At 34.5% G+C, this 13,538-nt stretch overlaps 1 protein-coding gene across 2 annotated transcripts in view; it reads left to right on the plus strand.

The window, feature by feature from the left end:
• Positions 1-11,225, plus strand: part of GABPA (GA binding protein transcription factor subunit alpha) — a 31,607-nt gene extending 20,382 nt beyond the window's left edge. For both annotated transcript variants that reach the window (XM_006215223.4, XM_072967969.1), the window contains exons 7-10: positions 1,879-1,932; positions 2,844-2,984; positions 3,216-3,408; positions 7,709-11,225. In XM_006215223.4, the coding sequence (XP_006215285.2) occupies positions 1,879-1,932; positions 2,844-2,984; positions 3,216-3,408; positions 7,709-7,937 (617 nt within the window). In that variant the 3' untranslated portion in view covers positions 7,938-11,225. The remainder of the gene's footprint in view (positions 1-1,878; positions 1,933-2,843; positions 2,985-3,215; positions 3,409-7,708) is intronic.
• Positions 11,226-13,538: the final 2,313 nt, after the last annotated feature.

Consider the following 13,538-nt stretch of genomic DNA (forward strand, 5'->3'; position numbering starts at 1 on the left):
GCTGTGGGTCTTTGCTCTGCCCGGCAAGGAAGTCCCATCTGGTGTGGGGATCCAGTGCTCAGTTCAGACTCTGGGAGCGGGTAGGCTAGTGTGTAAGGCTGCTTCTGACAGACTTTCTCTAATTCTCAAGTCTTAACTTTCTCAGACAGGCTCCTATGAACACAGTCTGCGTCTCTGGCCCCTCTTGTAGAATGAAGTCTACAACATATTTCTGAAAGTCATTTATTAAGCCGGCATCTGTTGTCTGTTCCTCAGCGATCTAGCAGGGAGAAGCAGTCCTGAGCAGATGGTGCTCTATCTCTAGGTATCTCCCAGGGCTTTGCCTCTTGGGTTCTGCTGCCCTTGTGTGTGGCTGGACTGTGAGGGCCACAAAGGAGCATGATGTTTAGAGGGGCCTGTATGGTCTTGGGCCAGCCTTTCGAAAAGCCCTCTCTTTCTGTGTTCTGCCTTCCATCTGGAGAGTTCCCAGGAAACAAACCAAACTCCATTCTGAAAATCAGGGCTGAGAAGCTGATCTTACAGGTTGGTAACACCTGTGCTGTGTGGCGAGGACTTGCTCCTGCCTCTTTTTAGGCTAGGGCGCTGTGTTCATTTACAGTCACGAATGGAACAGTTTCATTTTCAATAGCACTTTGCCTCTTCAGGACACTCTTATAAAATTTTGGGAGAAATGTGTCACAAATACAAAGCATGGATTTTTCTTCGAGAGGGAGAAGTGTTCTTGGGAAGAATGCTCAGAACTAGGAATCTGGGTAAATGAATAGTGTCTTTAATATACTGGAAAGTTAACTGTGTTTTAGGCATTGTGCCTCTTAAAAACATTTTCCTGTAATCCTCGCAACAGTCTCATGAAGTGGTAGATGAGGGTATCTCATTTAAAAATGAGGAAATCAGTGTTCAAGTTGGTTGAATAGTTTTCCTTAGTCAGCACAGCCAGTGAGTGCTAAGATCATAACCCAGATCTGTCTGGGGGTAGTCCTATACAATTGTTTAAATTCCTAAACTCAAGACCCCCAAGTAGAACTGTGGTGGGAGCCCAGGCCCCAGGACTCACTCAGTACACAGATGACTGCTGGGTACAGTTTCAGTTCAAGAGAGAAGCATCCAATCTGTGATGGGCACTAAATAGACTGAAGGATATAGACTGGGAAGTGTAACTTGTCTGAGAGGTAAAGAGTAGCATTTGAATAGGGAACAGCAACAGATGAGTAATGAAAGTTTCTCCAAAGAGTTTTGTTAGGACCTTTTACACTGTAACTCTTATGTTGAGAGCTGTATTTGTAGACATGTTAACTTATTTAGTTCAGATGTGACATTGAGGACAGCTAGTTTTAATGAAAATTTAGCTATCTTTTAGAAGAAGCATTATAAAGTTAAAACAGTTTTATTCAAAAACATGTTAGATCAGTAAATTTTGACTATCTCTCCAATCATTTTGAGGGAGACTTTTTGATGAAGAATGTATATCTAAATAATTTCAATGTGGTGTATATTCTCATCTTTGATCTGATCTTGAAAATCATAATTTTATGATTACATAAAATCATGTAAACCTGTTTTACATGATTTTATGTAGATAAAAAATAGATTTAGATATAGATATTTACATTTAGTTCTTTGAATAACTTTTCTGAACCTTAGAAGAAATTGGAGCTTTCCCTCTGTTACTTCTCTTAAAAATATCTTTTCTGTATAAAATGACTGTCAAGTATTTTTTAGGTTATTATGCCAATAAGTTTCAATTATTTGATATTTTGGGTTTTTTTATTTGTTTGGTTTTTAATTGTGAAATTTCTTTTATTAAGTTAAATTTTACTGGATTGGAGTTTGCATTTCTGGTTTTAAATGAAAATAAAAGTTTTTATGTTTGTTCTTCAGATGTATTGGCAAGCCAAGAACAACAGATGAATGAGATAGTTACAATCGATCAACGTGAGTATTCTTGTGCCCATAAAATGTGGCTCTTTTATCAATAAGAAATGTTTTCTCTATTTAGTACTGCAAGATAGTAAAAAAAAAAAATGATTTTTAAATTTTATATGAAGTATTTTAGATACACAAAGAAATAAAGTATAACCAACATCTATGTGCACTGTAAGAGAGAAAATTTTATTTATCTTCCTGTTGCAGATCCATTTTAAATGTCCTGAACTTGATGTTTATTATTCTGTGCATATTTTATATTTTTACCAACTATGTAACCATAAACACTTTATAGCATTGTTTAACATATTTTTATATTTTTGGGGTAAAATAATAATTGCCTATCCTTTTATAACTTGCTTTTTTGTTTAACATTTATGAGACCCATGTTAATACATGCAGCTCAATTCTATTCATTTTTACTGCTGTGTGTACTATTCTTAAAACTTTGTGAATGTCATTAAATGAGTACTTGTAAGAATGTGTGTGAGATTCTCTGCTTGTAATATCATAGAGTTTCTACCCTTTCGACCTTACTAGATATTACCAAAGTTTTTCTCAAGTGGTATGTTTGTACTCTTATTAGCAGTGGAATATGAATTCTCATTTGTCCACATTCTCCAAAATTTGATAGACCATTTTTTATGAACAAGTATTTTTTAAAAATAAATGTTTTTATAACTTTATCTAATATATATACATCACTAAGTTTTTCTAAAATAAGGAGACCACCTTTTATTCACTGAGTTAAGGTTCATAAACTGTCATGCAAACATTATACCTTATCCCCTAAACTTTTGTTCAGGTAAATAGAAGGGTATTAATTAAACTAATTGCGTTTTATTTCTTTCAGTAATTTCTTTTCACTGCTTGTATTGGAAGGAGGAAAAATGATTTTTTTCCCTTGTCTTTCTTTGCAGCTGTGCAAATTATTCCAGCATCAGTGCAGTCGGCTACACCAACTGCCATTAAAGCTATAAACAGTAGTGCAAAGGCAGCTAAAGTACAGAGAGCTCCGAGGATTTCAGGGGAAGATCGAAGTTCTCCTGGGAACAGGACAGGTACTTGTGCATTATCATCTGGTATGTGTTACATACGTTTTGTTTTATTTCGCTGCATAAAAAAAATGTAAATATGGACTGTTACTCTGGCAGTGCTTACATGGCATTTGTAACGAACATCTGTGTTTTGAGTGTGGCTGAGAGATGACCCAGAGACCCTGTGTTTGCCTTTGACCTTCCGTTCATCCATAGCACTGTGGTCAGTACCTGTCATTCTTGTCAATTGTTTAGGGAACAACGGCCAAATCCAGCTGTGGCAGTTTTTGCTAGAACTTCTTACTGACAAGGATGCTCGAGACTGCATTTCTTGGGTTGGTGATGAAGGAGAATTTAAGCTAAATCAGCCTGAACTGGTTGCACAAAAATGGGGACAACGTAAAAATAAACCTACAATGAACTATGAGAAACTTAGTCGTGCATTAAGGTAAGCGTTTATTACTTTTTTTTTTTAAGTATCATACGTTCGTTAAAATGGCTGCTGCTTCTAGGCATAATCGTTGTTCTGGAATGATGTTAAAATATTTGACTTGTTCATAAATGTTGTTTCCAGCTTTTTTTTGCTAAAATTTTTTACACTTATGTTAAAAATTATTTCTTAAAAAGATTTTTAGTAGTAATTTGAGGTACACAAAATCTTTTTAATGATTCTAAGATTACTTGTTTTTATCTGATTTAAAAGCTTATACTACTCTGTTTAAAGCCAACATATTTAACCTTTGAGGTTTGTGTTATGTGCATAACAGAAATGCTGTCATTTGGCACAGGTGAACTGAGTGAGTGTAAATTCTAGCAAATACACAGATTTTGTCAGTTTTTATAATTGCAAAATATTAACCCATTTCCCTGTTTTTTCTTCTTCTACAGTCTGCCTAAATTTGAATATCCAACCTTTACATTGGTTGAGTTGGAATAGAATAATTATTGGTTATTTCTCATAGTGGTGTGAAATTTTTTGACATAATTACTGTCAGAAGTTATGCCTACTATAGTGATGGAAATTCAGTATGTGCACTTAAGCTTCTGAGAAGTAGAATATATAGGAATTGTGTCTGTTTTTTGGAAGAGTTTGCTAAGATTTCATAAGACAGTTCTGTACTGTATTTCTAAATAACATGCATTTACTGCTGCCTCGTGTTTCACTTGATTCCTCATTGTGAATTTCACACTGAGAGATCATGATTTACCTCTCATCATGACACACACAAACACACTTTCCATCTCTTCATCCCAGTTCAATTATATAACTATATAGTTACGCAGAAGTGTTGGTTAGAACAGTGTTCATTGTTACAGGATCATGGCCGTGTAAGTATGATAACATAGTTTATCATGAATATTTTCCTTTTCCAGAGTGACCATGTGTTTTTCTTAGCATACGTAAATAACTAATGCTTTATTTTCAATGTGCTTATCACTTATTCAATCTCAAACACTTTGCCAACTGTCTAAAGATCCTTTCCGTATAATCAGAATTAAAACTGTCATTTTTGACAGTTGATGTAATTGTGTACATTCAAGCCCCCTCAAAATTACAGATGAATTATTAGAGTTAATAATTAAGATGTCACTTTTCCCTAGATTGGCCTAAATTTCAGTGCAGTAACTTCCTGAATAAGTTTTTTCATAGAACTTGCCAAGACAATTATAAAATTTATAGAGGAATATAAAGTATCACAATAACCAGGACACCTGAAGAAGATAAAGTGGGAAGACTTGCTTCACAGGATATTGAAACTCACTGTAAAGCTACTACAGTAAGACAGTGTGCTGCTTGCTTAGGATGGACAAATAGACCACAGATGAGATAGTCCAAATAAAACCAAGAACATAGGGACATTTGACTTAAAGATAGCAGTGGGGAGAAGACCTGCTTTTCAATCAGTAGTGCTGGGACGGTTGACTGTCCATATTGACCCCTTCCTCATAGCATACTAAGAACCAGTCCCACGTAGCTTATGTGAAAGGTGGTAACAGGAAAGCTTCTAGAGATACCTCCATGACTTTGGTAGGCGAGAAAAAGACTTTAAACTGAAGCAAAAGCACTAACCTAATGGAAAAGATAAATAAACTGGACTACATTTAAATTAAAAACTTCTGGTCATCAGAAGCAGCCATCAAGAGATTGAAAGGCAAGCCATACATACCGGACGTAAGACTCTGATCTGGGATATCTAAAGAACTCTTACAGAGCCATACGAGAATTAGAAAAGATGGGCAAAAGACACTTAGTAGACAATTTTAGAGATCATCCAAATGACCAGTGGATATATGCAGTAGTGCACAATCTCATTAGTGATCAGGGAAATGAATTTTAAAACCGCAATGTAATGGCACAGTACACATCCCAGAATGGCTAAAATCAAAGTAATTGCCAGTACCAAGTGTTGGTGACATGGAGCAGTTCGAATGCTTCTACACTTTTGATAGGAATGTAATCTGTGACCAGTAATCCAGGTTTTTCTCTTCTAAGTGTTAGCAAACAAAAATGTACACATATGTCCACATGCATGCTCATAGCAGCATTATCTGTAACATCCCCAAAGTGGAAGCTACCCAAATGTCTATCAAGAGTAGAGTGAATAAATAAACTGTGCTATACAGGAGAATACAGTGTACCCGTGAAAGTGGACCGATGTGGGTGAACCTCACAATCATAATGTTCAGTGAAAAATTCCAGAGACAAAAGAGTATAACTGGATGAATGCATTTATATAGTGGAGTTAAAAAACCAAGAAAACTAGATTACAGCATTTATGGATGCATGTTTGGGTGATAAGAGTATGAAAAAGAGCAGTGAACTCATTATCATGAAAGGATTGTGTTAACGTTTTAGAGCAAGGGAGGGATGATGATTGGGAGGGGCCGTGGAGGGGTTCTGGGGTGCTGACAGTGTTCTGTTTCCTGACTGAGTCATAGTTAACAGGTGAATATTCACTTTGTGATACATCACTGAGCTGTTCACTTTATGTCCTTTCTGTTTGGGATTTCGCAATTTAAAAGGTTTTTTGGAAAAAGAGGGAAGAAATCATGTTCATGAAAACATAGGTACTGCGGACCTTTCTGCTTTCTTCATTTCAGAGAGGGGACAGTTGCAGTGAGTGCTGTTACATGCTGTCATGCGATCCGTCTGCTAGATTGAAGGAAGGATTAAGTGAACTTGTGTTAATTGAAATTAAACCTTAGGTGTGTGTGTGTTTTGTAACATCTTACCAAGAAACAAGATTATACCAATTCCGTTCTCCTCCTAGAAATATGAAACCCCTTTCCTTCTTCATTTTCCCTTCTTCCCAAGTGTCTGTAACAGCCTTACATATTATGTAGAAATTTTCCTAAGAAATTGAAATGCCTGCAGCATTTTTACCGGATGACAAGCAGTTGGTGGTTTGTGGGTTGAGATCTAAATTCTGTATTAATGTAATTGTCAAAAAAGGAGACACAAGACTGTGTTACATCTCTTACTGGGAAGGTGAGCATAACCATTATACTTCAGTTGTTCGAGAATTAAGGAAAGGTGGCATAATTTCTTGCATATAGTCTTTTCATTAATGGATTTTGGGTTAAAATGACTTTTATATTAAAAGTCTGCTAAATGTGGTAGGTTATATTACTGGTACTTTTGAAAATAGTTGTTTCTTTTGTAACAGCACTTTGTCAAATGGGTGCAAATGGGCAGTGCAGTTTTACAATAAAAGCTTCACAATCTGCCAGCCCAGGAAGGTTTCTTTTTTTCCCTGCTTTTGGAATTGGCCAGGCATAGAGGTAAATAAAGTCTGTTTTCCAGAGTAAGTATAAATCCAGTTCCGTTTCTGTCGCCATAGAAAGCAGCAGTAACCCAGACGTCTGGAGTGCTTTCCCCAGATGAACCTGTGTAGGTTTAGAAGCATTGTTTCTTTATGATGTCCTCTCTCCTGTTTTTCCGTATCCTCGCTCTTTTTTTTTTTTTTTTTAGCCCTTTTGCGTATACTTTTGAGGCTCCCTATTGCTTTGGAGAATTTCTCTGGAAGGAAAGTCTTTACATATTAAAATGATAAAGGTGAAGGCATGGCTACATAATAAAGGATTTTGTCCAAGACAGAGAAGAAGTGGACATTCCAACAACCCAAAGAATATGTGTGTTAAAGTTTTCTTCATATCTATGTGAATTCTTAGTTACCAACATGGTTTCTGTTTTATAGAGGGCTATATGTGCCAGTCATTGTGTGCTAATACACACTTTACAGAGATAATCTTTCTAATCTTCAGCAATTCTATGAGGGTTAGTACTGTTTTAACCTCACTTTTTAAATGAGAAATAAAAGCTTAGAGAAAATATGGCTTTCCCGTGGTCACAAAGGGTGGTAAGTTGAGATGTTAGGTTTTGAATCTTGGCGTTCTGATTCAAAGCTTGTGTTCTCAGATTCTATTACTGCTTGCAGGGTTTTTTGTTTTGCTTAATGGTGTTTATTTTTAAATCAACGTTTTATCATAATTGTTGAAGATAAACTTTGAAGATTTAGCATATAAAATTTTTGGAGTACTTAGCATTAAGAGTTTAGCTAATAATGCTTTGAAGTTTCCTCTGGTAGTAACACTGAAGTTATGTAGAAACATTTAATGTTAATTGCCCTTGTGATAGCTTTCATACTCTCCTAGGCTTCTGCTTATGGAATAGTCTAACACAAACAAATATTGCAAGAAGCCCACATTTTTTTATATAGTCCTAGTGTGTTTTTCTCTTTTTAAAGGTACTATTACGATGGGGACATGATTTGTAAAGTTCAAGGCAAGAGATTTGTATACAAGTTTGTCTGTGACTTGAAGACTCTTATAGGATACAGTGCAGCAGAGTTGAACCGTTTGGTCACAGAATGTGAACAGAAGAAACTTGCGAAGATGCAGCTCCATGGGATTGCCCAGCCAGTCACAGCAGTGGCCCTGGCTACTGCGTCTCTGCAAACAGAAAAGGATAACTGAGCCCAGGACGTTCTGGGAGTCCAAGGTTTTTCTTAAATATTAGAGCAAGTATTGCTCTTACCTTTATTACTGAATTTGAATCTTCTTTTATTTCTAGACTGTACATGCATGATTTTTTTATAAATATTTCATACTCTTGTGAATTTGGATCTTTTTACTTTGAGCATATATTTTAGAAAATGTGTACATGTTAAAGGATCCCCACAGTGTCTTTAGGCAGGTTCATTGTGGGGTAGTTTGTTAACAGTCAGGAAAGCTACAGTGGTCAGTATTAATGTCTAGCCCTACCAAAAACAGCCAGTAGCTTCGAGGATGGGAAATAAATGAAGTATCTCCAGGAAACAGTCTGGCTTAACTACTTTTGAAAATGTTAACTGTTTCCCCTCTCTGCTGCTTTAGATGTTGCTTTACATAGAACCAGAAAATGGAACTTTTCACAGCTAAAGCATGTATGCCTGTTTCATCTAATTAAGCAGAGCTAAAGTAGTCATATCAAATAAAATTATAATATTAATAAATTACTAAACTAAGAGTATCACGTTATTAAAGTAATTTATATATTTGCAAGCAAAGGACAATAAACACACTGGCAGAAGAGCAGTGCCGAAGAAGGAGATCCAGGTTTAAGTATGGCTTTACTCAAGCCAATTTTAAGGACTTACTGTATAGATTATTCATAATGTCAGGCCAAGAATTTAAATTATTATAAGAGAGGCATTAAATTCTAATAAACCAACTACTACAAAAATTCTAAAATGATCTCTGTTTTTCCTGTCAGAGATTTAAAAAACTGAAAAAGTATACCTCAACCAGAAAATAAAAGTTTAGTTTGGTTTGATATGGCTTCTTTTTTTTTTTTTTTTTTTAATTACGCTGTAGTGCTGGTTTGTTGTACCAAACAGCTTATACAGTCTTGTGTTTCTGATGAAATGAAGACTTTAAATCAGTCAGCAGTAGTTTACCTTTCAAGACATTTGTGAATTACTTGCACATAGTTTTAAAAGGAGATTTTGACCTCCAGTATAGGCAGTTCTCTCTTAAAACAAAATTTTCCATTTGATTTTTCCTTATGAATATTATATATGTGGGAGTGTATGGATATGTATGTACATGTCCAATTGACCATCTTATATATATAAATATATATATATATATACATGTACACACATATAAATGAAGACATAATGACATTCAAAAGGAAAGATACTTCAAAAGATAATAATTCATGTCAAAAATTCTTTAAAAAGTAAATAATTCTTAAAAACATGAAACTTCACTTAACCACCAGCCAACGCTAAACAGAAATGGCTAGATGCCTTTCTTTTTCGCTTGCTTGCTTTACTTGGTTTCCTTGCTTCCTTTTTTTTCTTTTCATTTTTAAGGTGTTATGCACGAATCATGATATGAGATACTGACAAATAGCTTTTAATCCTCTTATAGCAGAAGATTGATTCTCAAGTATTACTTTATGTACCTTCTCCCTCATCAAATCCATCCCCCTAAACAGCTTTATGAGAAGAGCTCATTTAATGCTTTTGACTAACGAGGAGGAAAGGGCTGTGGTGATGCAGGCAGAGTGGCGTTGTTCGTAGTTGCTGTCGCCAGTACTAGGTAGTGGTTTGGAAGGAACTTTAGGAGGCAGGGATGTCAGGAGCGAGGAGGAGAGGAAGGAATCTATGCCCTCCTTTTCTGGTCACCTCGTCATAATATTAAGTGTTACGGTGTAGGACTGCAACCACATGTAATGTCAGCCCATTTCTATTACTGTGTTAAGACTAACTCTTTTAAGACCTTGCAGTAGAATCCAAAAAGAAAAAAAAGGTATAATTTCCATTTTTACCTTTATGTAAACACACAGAATAAACTGGCAAAGTACTAGTTTAAGTTGGATGCTATGATTGCAAGAGTATCTGAGTAGAATAGCAGTACGAAGTAATATATAGAAGTTCTAGTTTCAGATAACAAATAGGTAGCTGAAAAGAAGGTTTTGCACCATCCTTTTATGGCCTGGGAAGTTGACAAGTTACTTACAGTTTAAAAAAAAAAAGTCTACTGGTGTATTATCAAGAACTTAAAATTATTGACTTTTGGATTTAAAATGCTTTGGGGGAGACATTACGTTAAAGTTTTAGCCAAGATGACATACCTCTGTTTTGTCTCAACTACATGTATGTGTATTTTTAAGGCAAGAAACATCCATATTTGTTTTTGATCCCTAAGATCAAACTGTTACGTCTTTTTTCCTTTAAGCATTCCTCAGACACCTTTTCTAAAAGAACACATTCTGTCCATTTTCTTCCTTTTGCAGTTTTAATTTTATTCCTCATTATCATTTGAACAGAGACAGTTCTCATGCATGATCAGGTGCTGTTTCTTTTTTCTTCTTTGCCTCTCATCATTATTTTTATGAACCGTAATACAGGTAAAGTAATGAGATCACTTTCTCTAATTGTTTCAAGAAACCGGTTACTTTGCCTCAACTTACATATAAACTATTTCCATTGTCCTTACTGAGATTACAATGATCAGGAAGCCAAGGAGTCTTCTTTTATTAAAAGATAGCTTGGGTTGTGAAAGAAAATACAGTTCATGCTTTTCATTCTTTGCTCCATTTTTATGAATGAACTTTCATAAGAGAATTTGTAGTATATTCAAAGGAAGAATAAAATTATTGGTCATCTTTCTATACCATGTAAGTACAATAATAATGAACTGTTCATTTTTGCTTTAAAACTTTTTTTTCCCCACACGAGAGTCTCAAGTGAGCCAACTTTCATACCTGTCTTACTAGCCTTACGTTTGGAAATTCATGTTGGCATCAGAATATCAAACGAATTAGGCAGAATTGCTGTGTGGTTTATCATCACATGAATCGACTCACCACATTCGTCTTTGTAACGATCCATGTCAGTGAACTAGGAAAAACTGTTGAGTTGTTTTTCTCCCCTGATAAATGGTGAAACTCAAGTACAGTATTTCTTTAAAGGTTGTGCCTCTGAGTATTTTTGATGAGGTCTGCTGTTTTTCATATTCATCATTTATGCTACTGCCTTTTAAAACTAATGTATCTTTGAAATAGCACAAAAAATGTTTTAAAATTCATAATTTCAGAACAACCTGTGACTTACTTAATGTCTTCATATCTAGAGAATATAAAAATATTGATATTTCAGTAATATTTCACTTGCTGCCAGAAAAAAATATTCTCAATCTTTTGTAAGAGGGAGGAGGATTTTTGCATACATTTTTACTCTTTAAATAAAGACACTTATACTGTCATAATAACAATTACGTATTTCTTTGTGGTTTTTATTTTTTTGTAATTTTACATAAAACAGTTATTTTCTATTTTTACTCAGATAAAAAATATTTGTGCATAAAATGTAAAAATAGTAAAATGAGAAAAATAAAACTATTACACAGTATATTTTGGTGTTTTTTAGAAATTTTTCCCTGTATGCAAATGGTCTCAAATTCCTGGGATAGTAGGTTGGATAAAAATATGACAGTCCACATCTGATGTGTTATACATGTGTTTCCTGTATACTTAGAAACTATCAATTTGAGAAGAACAGATTTCACTGGAGTAAAATTAGGTATTAGTTTAGTCTTTTTAAGAAATGAAATCCCATCCACAAAGTTGAAGTGTTTCAGAATAGCCACAGAAAAAATGGGAACACTGAGTACTTGTCAAAAAGCAAGTCCATGATTGTTAAAATAAAAATTATTAAAACTTTTTTTTTTTTAATTACAAAAAATTACCTATCCACGTTGGCTGAGTAATACTAGGATGCGTCGGCCAGGACCAGAGTATAGAAGAGTCAAAGCAGACAGGAAGAAAACCCTGGCTTAGGCTTTTGTTTATGGTCAAGCAGTGATCAAATTTGACTGACAAGCTTTGAAACGAAATAGTCTGTGTGAAAAGCATCAATCTAATTTTATCCAGTTTGAAGTGATGAAAATCATCACTTAGGGAATCAGGAGTCATATTTGTTCTCCTAAGACACATATTTTTGTGTACAACTTTAAAGCTTAATTTGCTAGCTAATAAACACATGTTTAAAAGGCTTTTTACTACTTGCAAACTGATTTCGAACAATACTTTTAAAACTTTATGTGGTGAAGGACCATTTCTTTATTTCCATCGTTACAGAGTGAAACTCTTATAAAATAAAAAGTGAATTAATGAGGGAAAGGGGAGATGAGGAGTTGTTTAATGGATAGAAAGTTTCAGTTTTACAAGGTGAAAAAGTTCTGACGATTGGTCACAGCAATGAATATGCTTAACACCCTAACTGTATACTTAAGCATGGCTAAGGTGGTAAATTTTATGTGTATTTTACCACAATTAAAACTTTAAAAAAAAATGAATTACTAGAACAGTTTAAAAATTCAGTGTAATTCACCAAATTACACCAGAATACACAGGGGGAAAAAATATCATCTCAATAGATGGAGGAAAAGTGTACAACAAAATTCAACATCCATCTGTGATAAAATCTCTGAGCAAGCTAGAATTAGAAGGGAGCTTTCTTAACTTGATGAAGACTATGAACAACTACAGCTAACATCATACACAATGGTTTGTTTTCCCTCTTAAGATTTGGGGGAAAAAAGATACCTTGTCACCATTTCTAGTCAACACTATACTGAAGATCCTACCTGCAGATAAGGAAAGGAAAAGCATGAATATTGGAGGAAATAAAATCTGCAGAAGACATCAAACATGCTGAAAATCCTAAAGAGTAGATTTTTTTAAAAAAACCTAGAATTACCTTAGTGAGGTCAGGTACAAGGTCAATATATAAAATTCAATGTAATTTCTACATGCTAGCAACAAATAATTGGAAATTGAAATTTAAAAGCTACCATCTACAGTAGTAGTTTAAAAAATGAAGTAATTAGAGGAAAATATATCAAAATTTGTGTGAGACTTGTCCAATGAAAAGTACAGAAATTGCTAAGAAATCAAAAAAATCCAGTGGGGAGATAAACCATAACTGTGAATTGGAAAACTCAATTTTTTTGCAAATGTAAATTGTCCCTAAATTGATGTAAAAATCAACTCAAAATTCTGGCAGTCTTTTTTATAAACTAGCTGATTATAAAACATGTATGTAAATGCAAATAACCTAGAATAGCCAAAACAATTTGAAAAAAATTAGAGAACTTGCACTATTTATAAAAATCTTCGTATTCTTAGGCAACAAGGTGTTACATTGTGATAAGGGTAGATAGACATGGACCATTGGACACAGTAGAGTCCAGAAGTAGACACACACATATGGCTAACTGATTTTTGACAAAGATGCCAAGGTAATTGAATAGGGAAAGGATAATCTTTTCAACCAATGTTAGGACAACTGGATATATTTGTGGCAAAAAGTGAACCTCAATTCTTATATCACACATAAAAATTGGATGGCTAAAAATGGACCATCAACCTAAACATAAAAGCTAAGCATAAAAGTCTCAAACTTCTGGTGACAAATACAACATTGTAAATCAACTATACATTAATTTAAAAATAAAAATTTATTAAACCTCTCAAACTTATGAAACAAAAGAAAATATTCATGACCTTGGGGTAGACAAAGATTT

The sequence above is a fragment of the Vicugna pacos genome, chromosome 1 (genome assembly GCF_048564905.1).
Source record: "Vicugna pacos chromosome 1, VicPac4, whole genome shotgun sequence".
NCBI lineage: Eukaryota > Metazoa > Chordata > Mammalia > Artiodactyla > Camelidae > Vicugna > Vicugna pacos.